Here is a 26,799-nt window from a genome sequence, read left to right on the forward strand (position 1 = left end):
ACTTTGGGCACAACACTGACTTTAAAGCAATACAGACACACCGTTTGCAAAAAAAACCCTATCCACACAGGGAGAAATCAGGCAGCAGGCTTCCTTCCAAGGAGCAAATTCCAGCATCCCAACCCATATGAGTTTGACCCTAATGTAGCACCTTGAAGACACAAGTAGAGGCCTAAAACACACAGCTCCACACATCCACTTGCTGCCATACCAGATCTCAGTCCACACACTTACATGTGAAAATCCCTCTTAACTTGGTTTTTGAAGAGTTGTACTCATTCTCATTTTGGTAATCTGCTGATGGCAGCAGCGCAAGTTCTGCGTACGATACTTTATTCAGCTAAACACTACTGAGCTGCTCCTTCATCTTGTTGTGCCTTATAAACCGTGCGGCTGCTAGGCAGGAGGAGCGAGTTGTGGGGAAAATAACATTTCAGTGCACCAGGTACTGCCCAAGTGCATCGGAAATAATCCCTCCTGTACCACGGGCCTCGCCGTCCGAGAGGCAGCATTGCACTCACAGCCCTGCTAACAGCCTTGACCTTGAAACGGTCCTGAAAGCAGGGCTGCAGGGGAAGAAGCAGCAGGACATTTGCAAGTAGCTGCACTCAGGCGGAAAGACAAGCCCGCGGCACGTCTGCCACGGGATCGCTGCCGCTGCACAATTTCGCCGCGCAGTCAAGCGCGGCCCCTCCGGGAGCCGCTCACCGGGGCTGTCTGGCGTGGCCGCTCACCTCCCCACGACCCGGGGCTGTCTGGCGTGGCCGCTCACCTCCCCGCGACCCGCGGCTCGGCCAAGCAGCACCGGCTCTGCGGAGAACGCACCGAGCACTGTGGACTCCCTGCACACAGCGCCAGCCGGCCACTCACCTGGGAGCCTTCTGTGCACAGGGCCCACACTCTGCCAGGATCAGCGTTTTCTTGAGGCACAATGGCAGCCATCCTGACAGATGCTAACAAGATGTTTCCCTGGGAAAAACAAAGATGCTTGTGGATACTTGAAGATACTTGAAGAGGATCATTGCCTGCAAAGTCACTGCAATGCTTTATAGAGTCCCTGGGATAGTTTTATACTCATTCATTATAAGATCTACCAACTGCTACAAAATAGCAAGGGCTGCAATAACAGCATTACACATTAAGGATGGCTTTAATTATGTACACAATATCTATGCAAATGGCAGATAGCATCTTCTGCATGAAAGGGTTGGTTTGTTTGCTTCTTATCCTCACAGTATGGAATCTTAGTGCTTCTTATGATGCAATATTAATTTGGTTAGACTTAATTTAATTACTTTGGTTGGCAATTAAATTAACATGTCTTAAATTAAAATAACCAGTATCATCACGAAGTATTTCTGTCACAGTGGCTCCTAAAATATTTCGGTCAGGACTAGATCCCTATTGTTCAAGAGGCTGTGAAAAAAAAAATGCGTAAGAAAACGGGGCCAGACAAACCCATCTGCTTCTTAATGTGAGGAGGCCACTGCTGAATGGCATGCACCTGGCACAGTACAGGTACCTCTCCAGCACCAAAAGCAACATTTTTCTCAATCTCATCCTAGTTTGAATAACTTGACCTGAGTGTCATGTCCAACATTACACCATAAACCACTAAAGCAGTGCTTGTTTCACCGCTTTTCTTTAGCTGTTTCAGTGTGTTTGGTTAAACCCTCAAGCACCAGAGAGCAAGTTCATAGTGGTGATTGTCCTAGACACCCCAAGTCACTGAGAGGTAAAGTAACTTGACCAAGGTAGTGGTTAACTCAGTAGCTTACCCTTATTTGTACTGCTGCTGTAACTGTGCTGAGAAGTTGGGCTCCTGTTTGAGCAGGAGTAAACAGATGAGGCCCTTGTTTAGTCACTGGCACAGTCAAAAGAACTCCAACATCCTGCCAATGTCAATGATGCTGAAGGCACAGCACACCAGGTAATTGGGGTCTTTGACTTTTCGGCAGGAGCAGCTTCCCCTGACGTGGTCTGGCCAACCAGGCTTTTGAGGCAAAAAGCAACCATTTGCTCCAGATTAACACAACACTCATGGAATTACACTGTTTGCTTGACTATGGTTATTGCAGAATATCATGCACAAGGTACAACGTTACATATACACTGAAAAACCAGAACCAACCCCACAGATTGCAAGGACAAAGGTTACCAACACATCTTCAGCTTAGTCCTCTCCAGGCCATGTGGCACAGTCTTGATTCCTTATTTCTCCTGCATTAATTCATCAGTGAAGCTCGAGCCCACTCTCTCCCTTGCAGCTCTCAGGAAGAGATTGCTTCCAGACTCTCAGCTGGATGACAAGGGAAACATTCAGTGTGGGCCAGGAGAACACATACCCCACAGTGAGTTACACAAGCAGTTGTGAGACAGTACTGGAATGTCAGCAAACAGGATCTTTGGGTCTAGCTCCAGATCTGGAGGCAGAGAGCAGCCTAAGTCATCATCAAGAGGCCCCATCACACCAGCAGGTAGATTTACTTTGAAAGGTGATATGGCAAAGCAGATGAGCCTTGCTGCTTTATAGGCCAGGGCTCCATTCCCAGCTCTGTACACAGCCTGCAAACTGCAGTTTATCTGCAAAACAGGTGGATGACCACTGCCTCCCAACAGGAAGGATAACTGGCTTAAAGGAGTGCATGTGCTAACTGCAGCAATGGAACACGTGGGATTAGACATCACAGACTTCTGGGCAGCAGTAAACAGCATTGTGACTGTGTCTAACTTCTCCCCCTGCACTTACCCTTCCCTTGTCATTGTGTGGGCTGGCAGGCTTGCCAAATGTGTCAGAGCCACATGAAATGCATGACACTTGTGACCCTGTCCTCGTGGCTCCTAGGCTGACGGTCAAGTCTGAGACACAGACTAACCCAAAAGGAAATGAAGAAGGTCCTACCCAGACCATAAAGGACTGCAGGACCAGTCTCAATGTGTTTGTTTATTCTGCAATTTTGAGATGGAAAGAACCCCTGTAATAACAACCAAGCTTTTGAATTCTGTGCTATGTATAGCAATTCTCTTATATGTGAGCTCTGCATGTGCTTGTTGATGTCAATGCCCTGTAACCAAGAGCCACTGCTGCCTATCACACACAAGTCCTCATTATGTTGCATAACAAATTACCTTTGTTGCCTAACAGAATGGCACAGTAGATTTTGTTGTTGCCTCGTGTAAACTTTAGTCTTGCGAATTCCATTTTGCACTGACGCATTGCTTCTGCCTGACAAGTGCTTTATTTCTGTTGTCAAGCAGCGAGCTTCATGATATGCAGGCGGCCACAGAGCCTGAAAAACAAGTTCAGAAATACATAAATACGCCACCACTATGTCTGCAAAACAATTGGCCACGTGGATCCTGACTGCCGCGTAACACTGGGCTTAGAGGCTGCAGCTACGCATCCTGGGAGGCAGCACCGCTGCATATTCATCCCTCATGGTCATCTGATGTTTTCAGTTACAAGGAAAAACAGGAGCATAAAGAAACAAAGAAAGTGGCAGAACAGCAAAGGAATTTTAAACTGACAAAGGATTCACAGTGTTGGCATTTTAAAGCTATACTGCTGCCTTTTTAATGGATTTATCCAACTGCATTACATTGTCTCTTGTTTTCAGTGTTTAAGTACTGTTTCTAACTAAAAACATTAGTTACAATGTTCATCTACTAAAAGAACAAAGTGTGAAAATATTAACAAATTCATCTGTATGATTACAAAATGTTAAACCTCACTAGACACTCCTGAGTCTTCCTTCTTTATATAATGTTCAGCACATATTTCAGGGGAAGGAAAACATTTACTGCCAGGATTCAAACAGTGTTTCCTTTCTTTAAACGTTTTAGTTGGCAGCTTTTTCTGTTGGCATGTGACCAATACTCTGGATAAGTGGGAAAATAGCCGTGATATCTACAGGCCAGATTTTGCCACTTCTTAAAATGAGTAATGCTATCTTATTTTTGTATGTCCTGGCCATACCCTCTACTCAGAGCACTACTGGAAACTCACTGATAGCTGCTCCCTGCTTTCCCTGGACAAAATCCAAAGAGGAAGAAAATCTAGTCATTACAATGGCAAACTTCAATAAAGTCTGAGAGTTGGCCTGTTGGGGTAACCCTAAATAAGGCTAACAAAATCTGGATGCTAGCTTATTTAAAAATGCACGTTTTGCCATCCCCTCCTAGTCCTTTGAGAAATGTATGTTCCAATCTCCAATATACACTTACCTCCCATGTACTCTCCAAATTTTTTAGGTGCTTTAGCTCCAAATTTGCTTTTAGGTGCAAATTTTCATCAGTGCTCCTGTCATCCCATCTCTTCCATGGCCAAGCAACAGTCATCAAATAAATCATTGGAGACATTATTGGACAATGGGTGAATGAATTACTGCTGAAGGATTGGGTTTTGCCTCTATTTACTGGTTGTAGTTAGAAACACTCGAAGCCAAATTTCAATTACAGGGATAAAATAAAGGCCAGCCGAGTCTGGGCACTTAAAGAGATAATTGTACTTCAGTAAAGCACTAAGGCATAGTTGTTTTCAGACATTGCTTCTCACAGCTAATGGTGCTGGGACAAAATCTACCTGGGTATTACTGCAAACAGGTTTGGAGAGCCATCATGGGAATGAGTATGGTCAATGAAGGCAACAGGGTGCCTGAGATGCTTGAGGTACAGGACAGCAAAACAAAAAAATCTCTGTAGGAACCTGAGGTATGTGAGCACTCTACAGCTGTAATTATGTTGTTATTATAACAACTACTCTTTAGCTTGTGGAAAAATATCGTGAGCAGTGTTAAGTAGAAGGAAGGGAGATTACAGCCCTGCCTCCTTCAGAGTAAAACACCAGCCCTGAAGCTGTCGGTTTCTTCATCTTCACAATATGCCTATGACACAGGGCCTGGGAAACTTCAAATGATGGCTGAAAGACCAGGATTTCCCAGGAGAGAGAACAAGTGAGTCAAAGAAGACCTGATAGAAGCATTCAATATGGGAGATAGGAGCTTGGCTCTTTCCTGTCCTGATGTTTGAACACAGGGATATGAAAGGAAATGGAAAGGGTAGAAAACTCAAATCTGAAGAAAAGAAATACCTTTTCACAGCAAAATTTAATGTGAGTCTATAGAAAGTCTGCACATTAACAAGAGTAGACAGTAACCCAAGTCCTGTTTATGCTCCACATGTTTTGCCACTAACATGTATTGTTTAAGTCCTGCTGTAAGCTCTGGGCTGACTGGTTACCCTCTTTTAATAATACAAGAACAATATTACTTCAATGCAATTTGAAAGGCAACATTTTAAATTATAAAATCCTTTTCTACACAGCACATAGTTAACCTATGGAACCCTTTTCCACAAGATTTCAACTGAGCTGAGACTCCTCCAAAAAGAATTGTACGTGTATTTATTAGCTGGCCCGATTCCACTTGGGGCAAGGGTAGTAAACATTCAATTGGGTAGTTGTAAATGATCCTTTTAAAATCCCCGTGGAGAGCATGCCAGCTGCCCTAAGGACCTCAGGCTTGGGAATGATACACCCAGGGGGCAGGAATTTTCCAGGGCTGCACTTTAACACTCGACTTCTCCTCAACAAGAGATGGAGCAGAAAGTTCAGCTCCACTGCAGTTGGCAACAGCGCCCTCGGGACCTGATCCGCAGCCCTGGCAGTGGGTGTGCACAGGTAACAGAGGGTGTGCACAGGTAACAGAGTGACCACTGACCACACACCTGGCCATTGCTGAGGCTTCTTCACACCTGCCGAGCTCACCGAGTGTTCGGATTCGCAGTGTTCTTGTCGTTCAGCAACTCCAGCAGAGTCAGAGCCCCTGCATAGCCGACACTTCACAAACACAGATCTGCTGAGACCGAAATCCTGACCATGCCTTTGTTGCTTCCGTGCCGGCAAAGCCACCGCTTCACCCGGCTCCGGCGGGGAGGAACGGGCGCGGGGGCATCGGGCCGGCAGACGGTGCAGCCCGTGCGCCCGGACCGGGCTCCCCGGCGCTTCCCCGGGTTCCTTCGGGCTCCTCGGCGCTTCCCCGGGTTCCTTCGGGCTCCCCGGCGCTTCCCCGGGTTCCTTCGGGCTCCCCGGCCCAGCGCCGGCCGCGGGCGTCGGCACCGCCCTCAGGGGACCCCGCCGCGCCCCATGGCGACACCTGGCGGCGGCGGCCGGGAGTGGCGGCTCGGTCACACCGGGATGGGCTCGGTCACACCGCGCCGGGGACAGTTCGGTCACACCGGGATGGGCTCGGTCACACCGGGATGGGCTCGGTCACACCGCGCCGGGGACAGTTCGGTCACACCGGGATGGGCTCGGTCACACCGGGATGGGCTCGGTCACACCGCGCCGGGGACAGTTCGGTCACACCGGGATGGGCTCGGTCACACCGCGCCGGGGACAGCTCGGTCACACCGGGATGGGCTCGGTCACACCGCGCTGGGGACGCGGGGCTCCGTTCTTCCAGCAGCCTTAAAGCTAACACTCCACCTGGGGAGGCCAGACTGGCTACAACTCCTCTGCAGCACAGTCCCAGTTTGCGTCTCAGGGACAGGGGTATTGGGATGGGACCGGACCTCAGGAGGGGACAAAGCAGAGCCTGGGCAGAAGCAGAGAAATGAACCTAGAAAGGAAAGGTAACATCCAAAGAAGCTGATTGAGGAGAAGTACCAGAGAAGCGGGGAAGATAGATTTTATCGGTTTTGCCTCTGCAATTCATCTCCGCTTTTTAGGACACAACTACTCTCCCCACACAAATCTACCAGCTTCTGCATCTTTTGTAGAGGGGTTTCTTCACCTCTAGACAGAGCTCAATTTCTCTTGGGGCAAGTTAAGCATTAGGCCCATCTCCCAAGACCCATCTTCCATGTCAAACAGCAGCCAAGGCTGCTGGCTCCTCACCACTCCAGCAACATGCCAGTTCCCTCCAGGTCTCCCAGGCAGATCCATAGTGACAAGGCAGGTCTGGGACCAGGCCACAATGTCCGTCTGTGGGTTGGGGTTCAGAACTGACACAGCTGTGACCATGGCTGGAGCTGTCATATAGCTCAGGTCAAGACTGAAGGCTCCAGGGTGAGCAGAAAGAGGCTCCTGAGCCATGGGCAGAGGTGTGGGTGGAGGGCCCAGGGGAGGCTGTTTAGGCTGATTGGGGCCTATTGGTGCCCTCAGGGCCCTGACACACGAGAGACACACACCTGAACTGACTAAAGGCTTGTGGTGACTCCAGAGACCTCACTATGTAGGCAAGGAGGGATCTAACAGAAAACTGCTGAACGAGCATGGGGAGAGATCCTGCTGATGTGCAGTAGCAAGACAGGGCTGTATCAGGATGCTGCCAGGTCTCATCAGTAAGAGCCTGGTTTACCTAAAAATAGCCCTTCTGAAGCCACCAGCCAGAAGGCCATCATGCATAGCTGAGGAGACAAGATGAAGGAACAACATATTTTCAGAATAACTGAAATTAAATCAAAAATTAAATTAAATTAAATTTGATTAAAATCAAACACACTATTTCAATATTTTACAGTGGCATCTGTGATCCCACAATTATGCAGGGTTTGGAGAAGCAGCTACAAGTTTCCACAGTTTTCAGTTCCTTTTCAAAACTCTGACTCTGTGCATTTGCAGCCTGAAGTTTCAAGACAGCTCAAGCTTCACTGTGCTGGGTTTCCTCAGCCTCAACCCCTCTGGAAAATGTTCCGTGTGCACATTGCATCTCTCCAGATTTTCTCCTTATTCCAAATCGGCAAGTACAAATATAGTAACATTCCATTCTCCTAATGCACACTTACAAGATGTGCTGAAATGTCAGATGCTAAACGGTACAAAAAAGCACTTTTGCACGTTCCTGTTGATGTGCAATATAACAGAGAAGGCAGAAATTGATTTAACATCTGTTGATTTATTAGATCTGAGTACTCTCCTCCTTTCATCTGGCAGCAGCAGAGCGATTAACATTGCCGCAGCTGCTTCAGAGCTTGCAGCAGAGCACTATACACACCTTGAGAACGGTCCCATTTCTGCAGGATTTTGATCACGTCTCCTATCCAAATGAGAGCTGCCGGAGGAGAGGGATTATAGGAAGGTGAACCCAGCAGAGAGGAGTGGGCAGGCAGGTAATGCCCCTGCTGTGGGGAGGAAGCAGGGGTGAGGCTAGAAAGCTTCCTACCACCGTAGCTATTGTGTCCCTGCTTCCTCTGCCGTACAGGCAGGGAAACCATCGCTGACGCAGCCCTGGGACGGGGCTCACACAGCGGCACTGCAGGGCTCTCCAACCCGATCAGAATCGGCTCTTGACAAGGAGTATTGCTGAGTTATTCCAATGGAAGCGATACAGGGTCGTTCCTCGTGGTTGGTATTGTTTCTCATGCAGCTAAAAACAGCCAGCTGGCAATATTCCTTCTGCACATTTGAATTAGAAAACTCAACTCAGCCAAAAACGTTGAGATAACAAGATTTTTTCCTGCTTCTGGATGGGAAACAATATTTTGACATATTAAGAGACTTCAAAATGAAAAAAAATCAAGGTTTTGTTCTGATAAATTTAATTTTCTCAGGGAGTGGAGGGCCAGGGAATCGCTTTGTTAAAATTTCCCAGTCAGCTTGAAGAATAAGGATATGACCTTGTAGAAGTCAACTGTGACATGAATATTTTCTCATAACAGAAGACACAACCACTACTTTACTGTGGATGGAGTAATGTGGCTGGTATGTTGAACACTGTCCAAAGGAGAAAACATGTATTCAAGTGCATCTTGTCCAAAGCTCCACATAAAGGCAGCACAGGTGAGAGCTCAATGTCCTTGCCCCACCTCTGGTCCTGCCCTGCCCTTCCAAGAAGAGAGTTGGAGCTTTCTTCGAATTAGGGACACAGCTTGCCTCCTCCTAGAGAACATTTAAGAGAGGAATAGCTGTCACATGCTCTTGCATTGTTAGCACAGCTGGCTGGTGCGTTGGCATTTGTCAAATGTCCTCCAGATTGGCCATTGCTCCCTTCCCTTCCAAGGGCATGGGCACAAATCCACTCTGAGCATCTATCAGGCGGCTACAGCAGCTGTCAAAACCCTTAGGCTGAAATAGTTGTGAGGACAAATTTGTTTGGAATCAAATTAGAACCTCACCATGGGATAAGCATCAGGTTAAGCTGAACCACCTCAGGAGCATCCTTTAAACAAGCAGTCCTCAGTTCTCCTTTTCTGCTGCCAGGAAGCCTCTTGACTTCAGCGAATTACTTCACCCAAATACGCTCATATTTTCCTAATATTGAAATGATAAACTGCCAGAGCAGCTAAATATAGGAACAAAATAAACTAACTGCAGGAGAAATAAAAGCTTATTTTGTGTCTCTTTTGATGTTGTTAGTAATATTTCTTTCCTTTTTCTAAAGTACCTTGCTGAGATGGAAAAAAAAAATCCTAGTTGCCAAATCTGTATTTAATCTGATGTTTCTTTCTATATACTTGTTACATATTCTTTTCTTTTTTTCAGTCAAGGTTCCTATGTAAATGCAAGTTCTCCACAATGTCCCAGACAAAATATATGCTGTATTAGTGGGAGCTAATCTCTTTGGTACTTGAGGAGCAAGTCTCAAGGGATTTTTCTTCAGCAGAAACTCTGTCATACCATGAGCACTAACAAATACTGCAATTCATGCCTCCATACTTTGTGTATAAAATTTAAACTTCTCATAGCTGCATTTCTGGCTGTGATCCCCATGAAGATGTCGCTGACAATTCCCACCTCATGAAGAAGGGAAATGTCCAGCCATAGCTGGGACTTGCGTGGCTCCTGGGGAACGTGCAGCAGCTGAGCAGCCTCTGGTGCTGCCTGGAGCTGCATCTCAGCAGTGCTGGAGCTGCAGTGCCTGATTGCTCCAAAAAAACACTTAGTTCAGATCAATCCTTCCAGCTGCAGCATTAAACCACTGGTGACCTGAAACCAGGGCATAGCACGAACAGCCCTGCAACATTTGCCTCCCTCTGCCTGTGTTAAATGCAGCTAACTTTTGCCATCTTCTGGAGGAAAGGAAAAAAATTAGGGTACTCAGTCATATTTGTGCTTTATCAAACTTGAGACATTAAGTAATCTAGGTTTTTGCTATTCTTACAAAGATCACTAAGTGTGTAGAATTTTTAAGGAGCTTTTAACTATTTTGTCCCCAATTCTCCAATGCGGCTCTGATTCTGCCTCAGACTCTAGAGGCCTCATGTCCATCAGAAAGACTCCCAAGGTACGCATGACATATGTGGGGTTTCCTGACAAGTTCTTTTCAGCATTGCAGCCTGCTGAAAAGAACTGCTCAGTACCAGACCAGTGGTGCATTTCCCCTTGACTGAAACAAAAATCTCCTTCACAGGAGAGCTGCGCTTTCCCGTGGACAGTGAACTCACTTCCTTCTGTTTTGTTTATAGCCCTATGTGAGGTTTTTCCTCTTCCATTTGCTTTTCCAAAAGCAGTAAGACAATAAGACATTGTTAAGTGTTAAACATCCATGTTTCTGTTTCTTGTCTTCGTCACAGGATTATTAGAACGACGAGAAATGAAACAGGGAAATGATATGGGAGAATGGCAAAATTTAGCTCAGATTTTTACACAAACCAGCAGAAAAGACATTCAGAAATAGTCCAGTAATGGCCAGAGGCCATTTTGGTTTTAGAAGAATTACAGATTAACCATGTACTGTTAAGGAACCCGGGATCCATGCTTAAACTAGAACACCTGAAAAAGGTGAACAGTGCCAACTGTGACAGGGCATAGGAGTGAAGCATGCAGGTCACTAACAAAATGCTGAAATGCCACTTCCAACAGCGCCACGAAATAAAGTATCCATCACTGAACCACAAAATCCTTGGACTCCTCATAAAGTGGCCCTCCCTGGAGGGACAAGGGATAAACACAATCATGGGAGGACCTGAGGACACCTATGGAGAAGAGGAAACTCTCCACAGTGTGCGGGAGAAAACTAAAGGAGTCTGACCTTCCTCACAGCTTGAGGAGAATGTCTAAGGCAAGACAAACTGGAGCTGGAATGGCACACCCAAAGGGATCGGTGCGAGCCCAGGAGCTGGCTGTAAGGGTACAGGCATGAGACATACAGCAACAAACCTATCAGTGGGCAAGAAAGGAAACTTTGCACCATCCTCAACACCCTAAATGTGGTGGGTGCCACAGTTTCACCTCGAGCAAGAGAAGGGCACATGCAGGGACCCTGGGCAGCTTTGAAATGAACCTCGTGTTAAGAAAAGAAGATCCAGAAAATGCGTATTTGGTTTAATGAGGAGAGTCAGCCCAATGCATGGACAGACAGATGCAGGAGGTTTGGGAGCACACCCACTGCAGCAGGCATCAGCAATTGCTTGGGATCCCCAGCTGGCTAGAGAAATGCATGTCACACCCAAGCCAGAAACCTCATCTATTGCCTCTGTCTCCCCAAGACAGCCTTGCTGAAGCCACATGGATGGGCAATCCAGTTTAGCTTGCTGAGTGTGTTATTCCCCACACAATAACAGAGCACAGTTTACTGGCCATGAGCATAAACACTCTCAGTCAAAGATATGCCACTGATGGTCCCAGTAGTGCCCAAGTCAAAGGTAGAAGATGATGATACAGTAAGAAAGGGCCTATCTTAAAGAAGGCAGAGAGATTGTGGTCAATATTTAGCATTGTTGAATTATCAAATAGATAATTTCAAGATCACTCAATGACTCTTTCAGCCCTAAAAAGCATGAAAAGTTATGCTGTTTTACTAGCAGCTTGCATGCACAGGAACAGACAAGGCAAAAACAATGACACTAATTCAACAACAAAACAGTTGATATATTTTGGATCAGTCAGTGCAAAATGAAAATGTTGCCATGAGTATCAACAGGAGGAAACAGCAATTGCAAACAACTGTGGTATCTAAGTGGACAGCCCCAAAGTTGGGGGCTGCAGGACAGAGGAGCCAGAACCCCCATTTCCAGCTCTTAGAAGGCAGGACAGAAAAAACCAGCAAACTGAAAGTCCTGGCTCACAGCACTGCATGGAAAAAGGCATTACTGCTGCTGGAATTGTGGCAGCGTGGGAAAACTGAGAGTATGGGGAACAGTGGGAGATCCCCAGGAAGACTGAAATTTCTGTGTCATTTTTTGTATGTAATTACATGGACACACACATATATATCTATAACTATGGAAAAAAAACCCTCCCACGCACTTTCAATACATAAGTAGTAACCTTCATGCTACAGGCTTAGTTTTTCTACAGTAAAAGCTGAGAGATGACACAATAAAGTGTCATTATTTTTCTTGCTGCTCTCCTCTTTCCTATCTCATCTCCATCTTTCATGTTTTTCTTTCTCGTTAATTTCACTTCATTCTTTCCCCCTTCTATTCCTCACTCTCCCTTCCCCCCCATACTAGCATTTCATCCCTCCACTCATTCTTATTCTTTTCCTGCCACTTCTGTTCTTCTGTCTTCTTTCCAGTCATTCATTTCTTTCATACTGAATTAACTCTATCCCTGGTCTATGAATCCTGACAATCTATCTGGTTTTAATTGTTGCATTAAACTTAGCTGGACATTTCAGAGAGCCGTGTACATTTAAACTGAGGACGTTTTCAAAGTCTTCATAATTCAACTTGATTTCATGTATTTGATACAAGAGCCATATGTTTTTGTGGATCACATATTGTTTCGCACATGTGAACACTTACGGAGCAGACCTGGATTCGGGTATCAATTGCTTTTGCTTTCTGAGCTGTCAAGTAATTTTGGGCTGTGTAATAGCATTGATACTTTGAAACATGCAGAGATATTCTCCACACTTCTAAAAATACTCTTTAGATGTAACAAATGAGAGCTCACAATGCTGACTGGGCTGTGCTTGGCACCCTTTCACGGGTGAAAAAGAAGGCCTCACATGCAGCTCCTGGTCAGGGCTGGTAGGGTTTGAGCAGCATCGAGGCCACATTGCTTCTTCATCACCATCAGCCTTGTTAATGGCCTATCACAGATGCTGCCAGTGCTTTTAAGGTTTTTGATTCATCCCAACAGACTCCCTAGAAATGATCAATTAATCTACTGCATCCTCAGAGTGGATCTAGTAGCCTTTACTCAGATAAAACTCCCGGGCCTCATCCTGGTGCCAAGTCTATAAAGAAGGGGAGAAAAGAGGGAGAACATCATAATGGATTCTGGCAAAGGCATGTAAGAATTGACATTTCCTTTTCAGCAGCTAACTCAGTAAACCAAATGTTAAATCCTACCCTAGGTGTGGGTGTCCCTGGCACATCTTTGTATTGAATGTGGGCATCTCCAAGGGGAAGTGGACAGAGACTAGGAATGATCTAAACAGAGGGGAAAAGTTCTCACACTGATTCAATTAGAGCAGTAGATGTTGTAATATAGCTTCAAGGGATAACCGAAACTTTTGGAGAGTGCTTCCTTTTTTTTTTTCCCTTTTTCTTTCCTTTAGCTGCTGCCACATGGAGCTCATTTCACATTTCAACTATAATGTAAGTGATACAGAAAAACAGTTCTCGCATTGTGTCAGATCCACTGGTGCTGAATCCACAGGCACCCTCCTTCAAGGAGTCTGAGAATACAGCTGCGCTCGGAGGTTTACCTTTTCTACCCTACTCCTGCCACACCTGGGCTTTTTCAGTGGGTGAGTTCTATTTCTGACTGCCAGCCAGAAAATACTGACTGACCACCAGAAAACAATCCATCTCACTCAGTTCTCTGGGAAAAAGCACAAAAGTTAAATCATGACAGGTGTTCTGTACTACAGTGAAGTGAGGCACAGGACAAAGAAAAAAGTGCTATTAACTGACTATGTCAAGAGAAATCCAGACTAACACCATGAGGGTGCACTGACTTCATTACTACTGTGCTGATTTGCACCAGGGAAGCATCAGTCCTGGCAAGTTCTCTGGGAGCAGGGCGCCCTTCAGTCTGTGATAGCCAACAGTCTGGAAACATCACAGGAGTATTTTGACTGGGGGCTCTTAGGAGCTGGGGCTGCTTTGTATGCTGTGGTATTGCAGAAACACCTCAATCTTGCTTGAACAGTAAAACAAATATAACCATAACTACAAAGATAAACCACAAAAAAAAAAAAAAAAGCCCACTCCTGGAATTCCCAATGCAAGGTGAGCACCTTTCTCCCAGAAATAGCCAGCACCTCATCTTCCCACTGCACTGGCTCAAGCTGTGGGTGCTCAGTGAGCCCAGAATTCAGCTCTGCTCTGGTCTTTGTCAGCTCAGAAGTTGAAAGATTAAAGAAAAAACAACCCTAGAAATCAAGGCAGGTAAGCTTGGTCACTGAGGAGAGCTGCTCTAGCTCAGTCCTTCCCACTCAGACTCTCATCCTGCCACCAGAGCTGGCACATTGACACTGCAACACTGAACGGGACAGTGGCTTCACCACAGCCAGGCTGAGCAGCCAAAGGGGAGAATTTATTTTCAGCCTGTATTTCTGTGTTGGCAACGGATATCACAGCTCATCCTCCAGCTGGGCTGGCTGCTGAGACACAAGGATTGGAGTAATCTTTGTGATTTTCCTTGGCCACTTCAGACCAGGGGCCATGGGGAATCCCCTGCAGTCACACTGCCCCACACAAATCCCCCTGCCCAGCCCCAGTGCAGAACTGAAACAGGGAAAGGCCACTGCCAGGTCACAGTGAGGGAGCTCACGGCAGCACAGAGAATCCAGGACTTCCTTCTGTCTGCAGCATCATTTCACTGGTCCTTACATTTCTCTAGGATCCACTCCACTTCAGTTTCTTTAGCAAACCCTGTTTCTCCTCATACTTTCTAAGTAGTCAGTTCTTTTTCAAATAAAGGGCAACAGCTGATCATATAAAGAATATTAGAATTCTTGTAGGATCTAATAAATTGTGAGCACCTTAAACTCCGTGACATTGGGAACTACAGAACTTGGTGATTTTGTTGCATAAATGACAAACTGCTACTATAAACTAGCAACAATCCTATGTCCATGCATTAACAGATGCGAGTAATGTAGGAAAAGGTATATTTCCTTAGCCCATACCCTTTTCTTTTTTTCTCATTTCACATTTTGCAATTACAAATGTCCATGTCTGATCAAGATCAATGGACCACACAGTAATTTTTTTTGCATCTGAGTAGTATAAAACAAAGGTTTACTACCAAAAATGTCAGTAAGTGTGTACACACACATTTTCTGTATTTATAAAGTCTCAGTTGCCAAAGAAGGATTTTATCCTGCATGTATTTACAGGAAAATTTAGCTATGAAGAACCTTCTGGTTCTCCTAACCAAGTGCTGCTTTCCACAACACTTTTTAAAAATTTGTACAGGGCCACACTCCAAAACACAAGAACTCAGAATGATTTGTTACATGAAGGAAATTTTCCTTAAAGGAGAGATCAGCGGTTAAAAATACATAACACCAGAGCAATGGCAAAAGCCTGCTGTCAGGAGCGGTGTCTGCAGCCCCCGTGGTAACAGCGAGAGAAGGAGAGCAGCAGCGAAGGGAAAAGAAGAATCCGCGAGGGGAATGGAGCCGGCAAAAGCAGAAATGTGCAACTGCGTATTTGTAGAGCAGGAATTCCCCACATTGCAAGACCGCACGAAGAACGTCCCGCAGGCTGGGAAACACCTCCCGCCCCCGTGGCTCTTCTGGGCGTTTTCTGGCACTCGGACGCTGCTGCGGTGGGAAGCGCGGAGCCCCCGCGGCCGGGGGGACACGGGAGCCGCTCCGCGGGCGGTGCGGGCGGTGCGGGGCCGGCAGAGGGCAGCGCCGGGCCGGGCCGGGGCTCGGGAGCCGCCCCGCACCGGCCCAACTGCAACTACTTAGGGTGTGCTCCTGCTTCAAACTCCGAAACGTGTCATGTGCAACATCAGAAAGGCGCACTGGTGAACTCCCCGCCTCTAATGGGAAACACTTGAGAGTTCTACCAAATCTGTCACTTTTTAAATGAAAACATGAAAAGGAGCTGAGATAAAACAAAACAACAGGGAAAAAAAAAAAAGTTGGAATCATGCACTTTGATTCCGATACTGAAAAATTTTCCTCAAGGAATGGAAAAACTGATGGGGAAAAAAAAAAAAAAAAAAAAAAAAAAAAAGACAAACCAAAATCTTCTGGTGCTTGCAGCAACCGGAGCAGACATTGTTCCCTATAATCCCCTCGGTCCCTTCTCGCTTCGGGAAGGGAAAACAAAAAAAAAACCAACCCAAACCCTTCTGTGATGGCTCTTAGAGATTTTGGGACCTTAAGATGTTTAAACAAGTGGTTCTTATTTCTGTTCCAAGGCAACTGGTGACTGTCCCAGACAACACTGGCTGCTCTGGACTGAACGGAACGGTGGTTTATCAAAAAAGGCGGAACCAAGAGGCGTCCAAAGCGAACTCGTTGATTTTGGGGAAAGAGTAGGTCAAGAGGACTGCTCCCTGGGACTGGAGCTACAACAGGCCGGGCAGGAGGCTGCTCTACAGGAGATATCATCAGGGATGTGTATTTTAAAAAGCGTTACTGCTAACTTTTTTAATTTCCCGTTTCTTTTTTTTTTGAAAACGTCCCCGTATCTCGGAGGCTTCATAGGAACCAGAAAAGCAACTTGTAAGGCCGGGAACTGAGAGGCCGTCCCTTCCACTGTCCCTGCCCCTGCTCTTGCCCCTGCCCTGCCTATCCGGCAGGGCGGCCGCTGCCCCGCGCCCTCCCGCCGCTCCCTGGGAACATCAGATCCATCGCAGGATCTAATGAGGACATGGATTGAAGCTCCTCGAAAGCCCCTCTCCCACTGGTACTAGCGGGGATCCCCGGGGCCGTTCCCGGACTCAGGGTGCGAGTCCCTCCTGCCCCCGCCTGGGGCTGCTTTGAGGGCAGAAGGGGCTGGCAGCAGCTCCCCGCAGCGCCCGGCGGGTACGGCCCCAGAATCTTGGTGAAAACGCATCAAGGCAGAACTCCGGCTGCCCAAACCTCAGGCTCCTGCAACCTGCTTTTCCCCGAAACGCCTGCCGGCCTCACCCCGCGCCCGGGGGGTGTTTTAGTAGCCAGGCAGCCAGCGGCGGTGAACATTTCTCGGGATTTCGTTGTCCGGGCTGTGCGAGCCGTTACCGGCGCCGCTTCTGATTCTGCGCTGGGGCTGCCAGCAGCTCCTCGGCGGGGCTGGATGCGGGGCTGAATGTGGGGTTGGATGCGGGGCTGGATGCGGTGGTGAATGTGGGGTCGGATGCGGGGCAGCCTTCGCGCCGCAAGAACCACGTGTACCCGAGCGCGGGGAGCAGCCGAGAGCCACGTACCAGATGCCGCAGACGTTGTCGCTGATAAGCACCAAGCGATATCACCTCCAAAGCAAGGAGCAGAGGAAGCGCAGTCAACGTGTGCCTGATACTTTTTTTTTCTGAACATCTTGTTAAAAGCAACACCTGAAAAAAAAAAAAAAAAAAAAAAAGAGATCAGTAGCGAGTGACTCTCTTTCGTTTCTTCCCCCTTTTGATAACTTAGAACATTACGTCTCGTGTTGTGCTCAGCTTCGCCCTGTACTTTATTGATTGTTTGGGTTTTCAAGGAACAAAACGATAGTAGCGAAAAGAATCACAGTTATCGCCGGGAAAAACCCAGAGAAACCGGCGACATACCTTAAACAACCCGTCAGTAACCCTTCTCTGTGGTGGGGCCGGCAGCGTGCCTCCAGATCCGCACCTTTGCAAGGACTGCTTGCCTGAAGAAGTGGAAGCTACCCCGACAACCCACAAATCCCGAACCTCTCCCAGAGCCCATTTACCGAAGCCCCTCGGTTTTTCTTCAGACGCCCCTGCCCCAGCCAAGCGCCAGATGCCCATCCGTTGTCAGTGACATGTCCCTCGGGGGCCACCCCGTGCCTGCATTCACCCCGTGCTGCCTCTTGTCATCGAAAATCATAACTGTGAACGAGAAAGGTGAAATTCCGCCCCGTTATTTCGTGATCTCTCCGAATTATTCATGTGGGGTGGGAGAAAAAATCCTTTTGGAGAGAGAAAGACATTAAACGAAAGTAGGCGAACAATTCAACTGCCAGCAAAACCGTAGGGTTTACAGGGACCAGCTGGGAAGCCAGGAGATTCCGCCGCTGTCAGGAGCCACCTGTGTGCCCGCATCCGCATGTGCCCTCAGGGCAAATCGAGTTTGGCACCTCCGGCACGGCAGGGCAGGGTGGCGTTCCTCCTGCCGTCATTTTAAAACAGGAAAAGGCCTTATACAGCTCGCAAGCCCTCTCTCAAAGGCAGAGCAGGGAGAGCCGGTGTTTCACTTTAAAATAGCACCTGATGAGATTTCTCGGGGTATTTGCTCAGAGAGAGCAAGGCTCTCCTTCCCTGCCAACGTGCTCCTGATCTGTGGTCCTCGACTGCCTGTTTCCGGGACACCGGGCAGGTCCCCGCAGCGGGGGCGGGCGGGGTCCCGCGGGGCGCAGCCCTGCCCGGTGCCCGCCGCCCAGCGCCGTGTGCCTGGGGCGGGAACAAGCACGAGGTTTTGTCTAAAGCCGAATTCGTCTTCAGGAAACATGCAGCTGATTTTGAACGAATTCCCACCAGCCCACCAAGTCCTGCAGCTGCTTGTTTGGCCAATAAAACCCCATGTGGTTTCTAAACTTACGGAAAGAAAAAGGAAAAAGATGTCCATCCAAGTAAACTATAAGTGAAAACTCATTGATTACCTCCGCCTTTCTGTCTCTGATTTGATTAATCATTTGCCATCATGCTTTCCGAGTCACTTCTGTGTTGGTTTCCCTCTGCCTGAATCCTGTAAGACTTTTCCAGAAGGGCGGCTGTGATGTTGAGACCAACATACTGTAAACAACCACAAGAAGCAGAGCGAATGTTTTCAATATAGCTCGAGGACTAAAATAAACTCATTGGATTAGGCCAGCCCGAGCGATTGTTTTGGTGAACGCTTCCCAGGCCCGCTGCTGAGCACATCCCCAAGGGCTACCTGGGGCGGGCGGCGGTGCCGCGGCGGCCCCGGGCGGCGGAGCGGGCGGCGGGCGGGCGCCGAGCCCCACCGGGAGGAGCTCTCCTGCCCTCCCGCCTGGCCTGTGCGGGGGCGCATCCCTGCTGCGGGGCGGATCGCCGCAGAGCAGAGCCTGCCAGGGCGGCGATGCCCGCAGACCCAGGGACGAGCTACTGGGGAATTTCGCATAGGTGGATGGAGAAGTCGTAGGGGACCTGCAGAGCCGGGAGCTCCGCCTGAGGCCCCTCTCCCTGCTCACCTCCCGGCCGCCACGGTGTGCCCAGGGCTGCGGGCGTCGCTCCGGGGCTCAACGTTGGGCTCAGGGCTCTGCAGCGCTTCTCGGGACTCTCCAGCCTGGTTATCCCGACCCCGCCCGAAGCCGCTACAGTGCCGAGCTTTTTAGCCCTTGCAGTATTTTTTTCACCCTCTTGTATTGCCCAAAGCACCACGCCGGCTGCCCGTGCCCGCCTGCACGGAGCTGCTCCCCCGCGTTTGAGGCTGGCCGGCCTCCCCTGCGAGCGGGCAGCAGCGAACCCCGCAGGGCGGGCCGAAACCCAGAGCGGGGGGAACGGGGGTCCCCGTTGCCTGCCCGCCGCCCGCCCCGTCGAGCCGCCCTCCGGCCGCACAGGCCGGGACGGGCCCGAGCCGGGGCCGGAGCTCGCCGCGCTGCCGACCGTCACACACGCAGAGTGGAGATTTTTTAAGTAACAAATGTACTTTTTTATTTTTGAAACAAAAATATCATTTTCGGTTTAACAATAGCCGGATCTCGCTGAATAAAGCCTTTGCATATTTTCCTGTTTTAATTGGTTGTATAATAAACAGTCCTGACCCCGCACTCTCTTTTCAATGAGTTCAGGGTGAAACGCGGACCATGGGACTGGAAATGACTTTTTCACCACTTAAAACACGGACAAGAATACCAGGAATCAGGCGGTATTAAACAGCCGCTCTGGCCGGGGCGGGAGGGGGGCGCAAGGTAAGAGCTCTGTGTGTGTCTCCTCATGGAGCTTGGCTCTGCCCTGCCTGCAGCCACCGCCACCGTCGCCTACTCGGTCCCGGCACGAGAGAGGAGCGGGACAAAGCCCACGGGGTCCCTCAGCACCTCGCTGCCGGGCTCCTGTCTCCGCGCTCCCGCCGGCCCGCAGGCAGAGGGCACCCGTGCCGTGCCGTGCCGTGCTGTGCCGTGCCGCCGGGGAGCGCTCCCGGCGCCCAGGGCTTTTTTGGCACCTTCCGAGCCCGGCCAGGGCTTCAAAGGACCTTTGTGGCCTGCGCAAAGGACCGGAGAGGAAGAGAAAGCTGCGGTCGCAAAACATTCCCCGGAGCTGGCACTGCCCCGGGTGCTGGAGCAGCAGAGGGGCGCTGGGAGTCCGCTCAGCCTCGGGGATCCAACTCTGTCCTTCCCCGACAGAGGCAGGCTGCTTCCACGCCCGCTCCGGCAGGGAGAAAACACCCCTCGCTCTTCTGCTTTCATCTCCCGCCAGCGTTGCATAAACCCGAGGCCGCTCCGAAAGGGCAGCGGCGGCGGCTCAGCAGCCCTGAGCCCCCCTTCCCTGGCTCTGGCCCCCGGAGCAGCCCCGCGGCGGGCGGCGGCCCCGGGACCAGAGGAGGCTCTGCGCCAAGGTGCTGTCCCGGGGAGCGCGTCCCGCTCCGTGGTGCATTCCTCCTGCCGTCATTTATATAACGGGGAAAGACCTTACACAACGCGCAAACCCAGGGCTTGCCAAGAGTACGGCGCTCGGCCGCCTGATTTTGTAAGGGGCCGACGGGGCTGGGCGGCGGCGCGGCCGGGGACAGGTGGGAGCCGCGGGAGGAGGTGACGCGGCGGCCCGGGGCAAGGGAATGCTGAGCTACCGTGGGCACCCCTTGGTCCTCTGGCGGTGTTCGTCCCCACGGAGCTGACTGCAAAGGGGTCTGTACAGACCCCTGCTCCCGCTCAGCCCCTGCCGTCCCAAGTTCCACTGTCCCGGGGTGCGGCCCGATCCTACACATCACCCGGACTGCCCAGCGGGCTGGGCGCGGGCCCGCGTGGAGGCAGAGCTCGTACGGGATATGCGGTCCCTGCGGGACGGCGCCTAGGTGCTCGGCAGCGCACAGCACGGTTCGCGGCTGCTCCCCAGGGGCCGGTGCCCGCTGCCCAGGCAAGCACCAGCATGCAGGGAGATGACGGCCGCCCCCGTCCCAAGGCCGGCGGGACTGAACGGGAGGCCCGGCCGCTCCCGGCAGTGGCAGAGGCCGAGCTGCTGCCGGCAGGACCAGCCCTGCCTCGGGCCGCCGCCCGACAGCACCCGGCGAGCGCGGCCAGGCCAGCCCGGGACGGCGGCCGGGCTCTCGCCGTGATTTCCCTGCGAGTTTACATTCAGCGCAGTCTCTGTTTATAAAACACAGAAAACGATCGTGAAAACATCCTACAGCCGCCCGGGAGCGGCGCGCGGGGCCCGGGGCGAAGGAGAGCAGAGCCCGGGCCGGGCACAGGGAGCCCGGCAGACGGACAGGCCCCCAGCCTGGCAGGGAGAGCGGCCTCACGGCCCTGCCGGCCTGCTTCTCTCCCAAACACGCGGTTCCCTGCCTCTCTCTATGGGTTCAACCGGTCGCTGGTGAAGCACAGTGGGACCTGGGTGGACACCGCTCGGGAACTGGAATAGCCCCAGGGGCCGCACGTCCCTGCCCGGTCCCGGCCTGCTGCCTCCTCTCCCTGCACCTGGCATGGTCAGGTATAGCTTCACTCAAAGCTGGCGAGCCCCACCGGTTCCCGGGAGTGTGCCAAAGGCGCTTCAGCCTTTGCTTCAGGCCAAGAGACGGCAAAGCCCAGGAAGGAGCCCAGGGAGGCGCCGGTGGGTCTGTGCGGGGGTCCGGGAAGGTGGTCCCGCCCTCCCTTCGCCCCGTGCCCATCTCCGGTGGCGGGAGTTTCCCTTGTGGCCTCAAGTACCCCGGAGGAAAGTAGCGGTATTGGCAGTACCTATCTAATAAGGAACAAGCAGCCAAGGCCTTGAGCCCTCCGGTGGAAAGCTGCGATCCTCGGTGCCTGTGAGCGGTGCTACCTCGCCCCTCCACCGCCCGCTCCCACGCGAGGGCCCCGGGCAGGTCAGAGGCACAGAGGAGCGCGTCGCTCCCGCAGAGCCACAGCTGGCAACGGCGTGAGTCCCGGCCGTGTCCCATGCGCTCTGGCATCCCCGCTTCGGCCTTCGGCCTCCCGTTACATCGGTGTTCGTGCAGAGGCCAGGCTCGGTTCGCCCCTCCCTGTGCCCAGGGCAGCCACTCGGCCCCCAGCTCCCGTGCCCCGCTTTCTGCACCCCTTGTGCGTCTCTGTCCGCCCGGGAGCGGAGCCCCTCGGCCGCACCAACGCTCCCAGCGCCCTCCCGCCCTCCCCGCCTGGGGAGCGGGGCCAGAGGGCACAGCAGGGCCTCCGCGATGGCCCGGCGGGTTCCCCGGAGCCCTTCTGGCCTGGCCGTGCCCGCCGAGCGGCGGAGAGGTGACCAGTCTCCACGTCTCCCAGTGCTTTCTGTGGCTGGGCTGGAGGCTGCCGCTTCCTGCCGTGCAGGGAAGCAGGCCCTGACAGAAAGGGAGAGCGTCAGGCAGCCGGGCAAGGGCAAGTGCCAGGCCCCTGGCAGCGGGCGCGGAGTGCTCAGCCCCGTTACCGGATTTCACCCCTGGCAGCCGTGTCCGGGGCAGCGAGCTGCCCGCGCGGCCCGGGAAGCGAACGCCAGCATCCCCGCTGCTGCCGCGGAGCTGCAGGCCTGGCCCAGGCCGGAGTCTAAGGGGGACCCACTACATGCCGGGCCGGCACCGGGCGGGGGTCGTCCTGCCTGACCCATCCTCTCCTGACCGCCAGGCGCCCGCGCAAGGGCCGCTGCCTACGAGGACGGGCAGGTTTAGAAGCGAGGCCCAGGCCGCTGCCGCAGCCACCGGCCCGGCGAGGAAAGAGACACACCCGCCGGCGGCTCCCGGCTCCGTCACCGGCCCGGGCCCGGACGGGGCCGGGCTCGGGGCGACACGGGACCGCTCTTCTCCTTCCAGGACCACGGCTCCGAGCACGCGGGGAAGAAACGAAAGCGGAGCCAGGGTCCGGCACAGCCCCAGGCACTGCCCGGAGGCCTCTGCCGCCGGCACCCCGGGCCAGGCACACGGGTGAGGTGCCGGCAGCCTCCCGCGTCCCAGAGCGGAGGCGCTCCCAGGCCCGCCCGCCCCGCACGCCCGCGGAACCAACGCAACGGTCCCCGCACCTTCTCGGCCGCCGCCGAGACAGCCCCGAGCCCCCGGAGCTCTCCGCCGGTGCCTGACGGAGCCGATGGAGTGCCCAGCACTGCCCGCGGGTTCCCGCAGCCGAGCGGCCGTGCGATGCACCGGGGAGCGCTGCAGCTGCGGGCCGGGAGCGCTGCCCGCAGCCCGGAGCGGCCCCGGCACACAGCGCCCGTCCCGTTCTCCGCTGCCTCTTCCCGATCCCGAGCGCGGAGGAGCGGAGTGAAATAAAACGATATGGAAAGAAGGAAAGGCATTTTATTGGAGACTTTACAATGCTAGAAAGTACAATGAAAGTGCTAGTTCATTCTAGAAAAGTTGGTCCCAAAATGGTACTATGCCACAGCATCTATCAGTTTACACAAACATTTACAAAATCGCTATGAACTGGCCCCTGTTTTAAAATCGCTATTTTTTTCCCCCACATGAATCTATGTAAAATTGAAGGATCAAAATCTTTTAAGAAAAAGGGTAAGCATTCAAAAGCAGAACCTACCGGAAAATCCATTTTGGGCCAGGTTTGGGGGCAAAAAACCTGAAGATAGTTTAAACTTTCATTATTAATAATAATATGCACACGGAAAAATATTCCAATTTACAGGAAAGCACCTCTTTTTTTTTTTTAATAACATCAAAATATTTTTTTAGACATGTATAAAATTACTTTTAAGACCTCAGAGGACATTGTCTCCTTTAAAAATATATTTACCACTGCCGAAATGTTTCACGAGTGACCCTGGCGGGTTTTGTTTGTTGGTTTCTATTAACCAGCAATATCGCACATCTGCTGTTACAGCAGTCCCCACGTTAAGTACTATTTTAACGAAAAGCCACAGCTCGGAAGAAGCGCAGTGCTTTGCAGAGCGAGGAAGAAGACAGAGGGGATGAAGAGAAGAAGGAGGACGAACACCGCGGGCACACAGTAGTGTCTAGGCCCCGCCAGCCTCGCACCGCACGCGTGAAAACGCCTCCGCTATTTACAGACTCCACTTTACTCTCCCCATGGCTGAGCCCGAAAAGATTACGGCCGAATTACAAAGAAGCATAATTTTGAGGGCTGAACAGCCAATTTTTAATTAGATGCTTCCCCCCCCAAAAAACAACAAAAACAAAAAACAAAAACGAAACCAAACAAACCCAAAACAAAAAAACCCCACCAAACCCAACAACTCACAAACACACACACACACGAGCGGAGAAACTCCCGGTGAATCCCCGCTCGCCCGGAGACAGGCGGCCCAGCCGCCGCTGCCCGGCGCAGCCCCGCGGGGAAGCCCCCACACTTACACTGCCTTCTTCTCACGGAGGGACGGCTCCTACACTGACACTACACGCGGGGCAAGGCTGCTATTTCCCCACCGCGAGAGTTTGGGCACAGAGAGAGGGAAGTCCGTGGCTAGAGACGAGGAGGAGAGACACGGAGCGCAGGGGAACGCGGCGGGGCAGGAGAGGGGCAGCGGGGCCGGTGCATTTCTGTGACGGCGGCTGGCCGGAGCCTCCCTAGATGTCTATGCGGGAGTGCAGGGTGCTGTGTTTGCTGTCGTGCTCCCAGTAAGAACAGTGCATCATGGACAGCTCGGCGGGCTGACGGGCGCAGGCAAACTGGAGGCCGGCTCCGTTTGCCGCCGGGGCCGCGGGCGGCGCGGGGCTGGCCGGGCTGAGCTGCTGGGGATGGTGGGCGTGCGGGTGGTGGTGGTGGTGGCCCATGCCGTTGTAGGAGTTCACCATGCTGGGCAGCGCCATGCTCTGCACCCGCGAGTAGGGGCTGTAGGATGCCGGGCCCGAGAGTCCTTTCACATTGACGGGGCTGACGTTCCCACCAGACATCTGGCAGGACGTGTAGGGCATGGGCGCGGGGGGCTGCGCCAGCGGCCACGAATTGTTCATGAAGGTGGACTGCAAGTACTTGGGCGGGGACAGGTAGCCGTAGCTGTCGGGGCTGAAGAGGGTCTTGCCAGGCTGGAAGTGGGTCGGAGGCGGCCGGAAAGGCCGTTTCATCCTTCGTCTCCTGCGGTAGTTGCCCTTCTCGAACATGTCCTCGCAGGCGGGGTCCAGGGTCCAGTAGTTGCCCTTGCGCTCGCCGCCGCCCTCCCGGGGCACCTTGATGAAGCACTCGTTGAGGCTGAGGTTGTGGCGGATGCTGTTCTGCCAGCCTTTCTTGTTCTTCTCGTAGAAAGGGAACTTGCTGATGATGTACTGGTAGATCCCGGACAGCGTCAGCCTCTTCTCCGCACTCTCCCGAATGGCCATGGCAATCAGGGCCACGTAGGAATAGGGGGGCTTCTGCGAGGGGTCCGGCTTCTCGGGGCCCTTGTCTGCGCTCAGCTCCTCCTTGCCCCGATCCGGCTCCTTGCTGCCGCTGGTGTCATGAGCCAGCAGCGCCACCGTGTCCTCCTCGCCGTCCGGATAGTTGCTCATCATGGTGCCCCGCGCCCGCCGCCCGGCGCAGCGCCGCGCGGTGCGGAGCGCTGCCCGCTGCACGGAGCCCGCTGCTGGCGGCCGTCCCGCTCCGCGCTCACCGAGACGGGGCTGAAGCCGGAGTCGAAGTCGGGACCCGGACGGAGATCGGGAGGCGCCTCTCGCGGCGCCGCTGATCCGTGCAGCACGGCGGCGGCGGCGTCCCTGCCCCCGCGGGCTCCGCTCCCCTCTGCCGCGGCGGCCGGGCTCTTTTCTGATTTGTATGGGCCCGGCCGAGTTCCGCTTTCGTCAGGAGCCCGCTCCCCTATCGCCGCCGAGCCGCTGGGCACGGCCGAGTTCACCCTGCAGTCACGGCGCCGCGCTCAGCCCCGCGCACACGCGGCCCGACGTGGCCCCGCGGAGCGGCGCGGAACCGCCCCGGCTCAGCCGCGCCGCCGGGGGCGGGGGGAGGCGGGGGGCGGTGTCCGGGGGGCGCTGGGCGAGCCTCCGCCACCCACCCCGGAGCCCGCCGGGGTCCGCGGCGCTGCGCTCCCCTCCCGCCCGGCGCGGGGTCGCGCTGGAGGCAGTGGGTGCGAAGGGGTGTGCCCGCGGCGCTCGCCCTGCCACGGCGGCTTGTCACACGTCCAGCCGCACACGCGGTCGCGTTTATATGTCTTGGCCGCGGGCCCCGCCAACCGATCGCGCCCGAGGAGCACAAGGAGGCTGTTGCCGCTCCCTGCAAGTCGATTCTTGCAACTCTTATTTGTAGGAGGCAGAAAGAAAAAGGTGTCGGGTGGCCCCTTCTCCCTCCCCGCAAAGTACACTCTGGCCCCCAGCGCGGCTGCGGGGCTGACAGGCGCCTCAAGGGCCGGGGCAGGGTGGCGAGACGGGGGATGACACGCTGGGCAGCTTTCCTGCTCCTTCGCCTGGAGAGCTTCGGCTTATTTCACACGGTTCCTGGAGTAGCGTATGCGGCACCGACATTCCCCTCTCCTTCCCCTTTCTTGCCTTCAGGTAGAGCCTCCCCGAGCAGCAAACAGGCAGTGTCAGCTAGCCCGAGCACAAGAGCTGTCGTGTTGTAACAAACCACTGCCACGGGGCTGCTCAGGCACGGGTGCAGCGGCGTGCAGGCGACACTTTGCACTGGTTTCAGCCCTATCCCGGGAGCGGGGCAGACCAGCCCTGTTTGACCCCCGAGCCTTTCCACCAGACA

General features: G+C 52.8%; 2 protein-coding genes and 1 long non-coding RNA gene across 4 annotated transcripts in view; all 3 read right to left on the reverse strand.

The window, feature by feature from the left end:
- PIK3CB (phosphatidylinositol-4,5-bisphosphate 3-kinase catalytic subunit beta) overlaps positions 1-6,019 on the reverse strand; it is a 99,573-nt gene extending 93,554 nt beyond the window's left edge. For both annotated transcript variants that reach the window (XM_048314033.1, XM_048314027.1), the window contains exons 1-5: positions 5,725-6,019; positions 3,130-3,290; positions 2,159-2,299; positions 1,779-1,993; positions 871-969 (exon numbers count right to left, since the gene is read on the reverse strand). The gene's annotated coding sequence lies outside the window, so the exon portion shown is untranslated. The remainder of the gene's footprint in view (positions 1-870; positions 970-1,778; positions 1,994-2,158; positions 2,300-3,129; positions 3,291-5,724) is intronic.
- A 3,911-nt stretch (positions 6,020-9,930) lies between these two features.
- On the reverse strand, positions 9,931-17,876 carry LOC125330658. Its single transcript, XR_007205674.1, has 3 exons — positions 17,749-17,876; positions 17,264-17,389; positions 9,931-13,124 (listed from the first exon to the last, which is right to left on the reverse strand). It is a non-coding gene; the product is annotated as an uncharacterized LOC125330658 (long non-coding RNA).
- Positions 17,877-23,427: 5,551 nt separating this feature from the next.
- On the reverse strand, positions 23,428-25,862 carry FOXL2 (forkhead box L2). The gene has a single exon (XM_048315077.1). The coding sequence runs from the start codon at positions 25,608-25,610 to the stop codon at positions 24,690-24,692; it is 921 nt and encodes a 306-aa protein (XP_048171034.1). The 5' UTR covers positions 25,611-25,862; the 3' UTR covers positions 23,428-24,689.
- Positions 25,863-26,799: the final 937 nt, after the last annotated feature.

Source organism: Corvus hawaiiensis, chromosome 10 (genome assembly GCF_020740725.1).
Source record: "Corvus hawaiiensis isolate bCorHaw1 chromosome 10, bCorHaw1.pri.cur, whole genome shotgun sequence".
Classification (NCBI taxonomy): Eukaryota; Metazoa; Chordata; class Aves; order Passeriformes; family Corvidae; genus Corvus; species Corvus hawaiiensis.

Coding starts and splice junctions, on each gene's coding strand:
- FOXL2 (XM_048315077.1), bottom strand. CDS start 25,610: ATGATGAGCAACTATCCGGACGGCGAGGAGGACACGGTGGCGCTGCTG.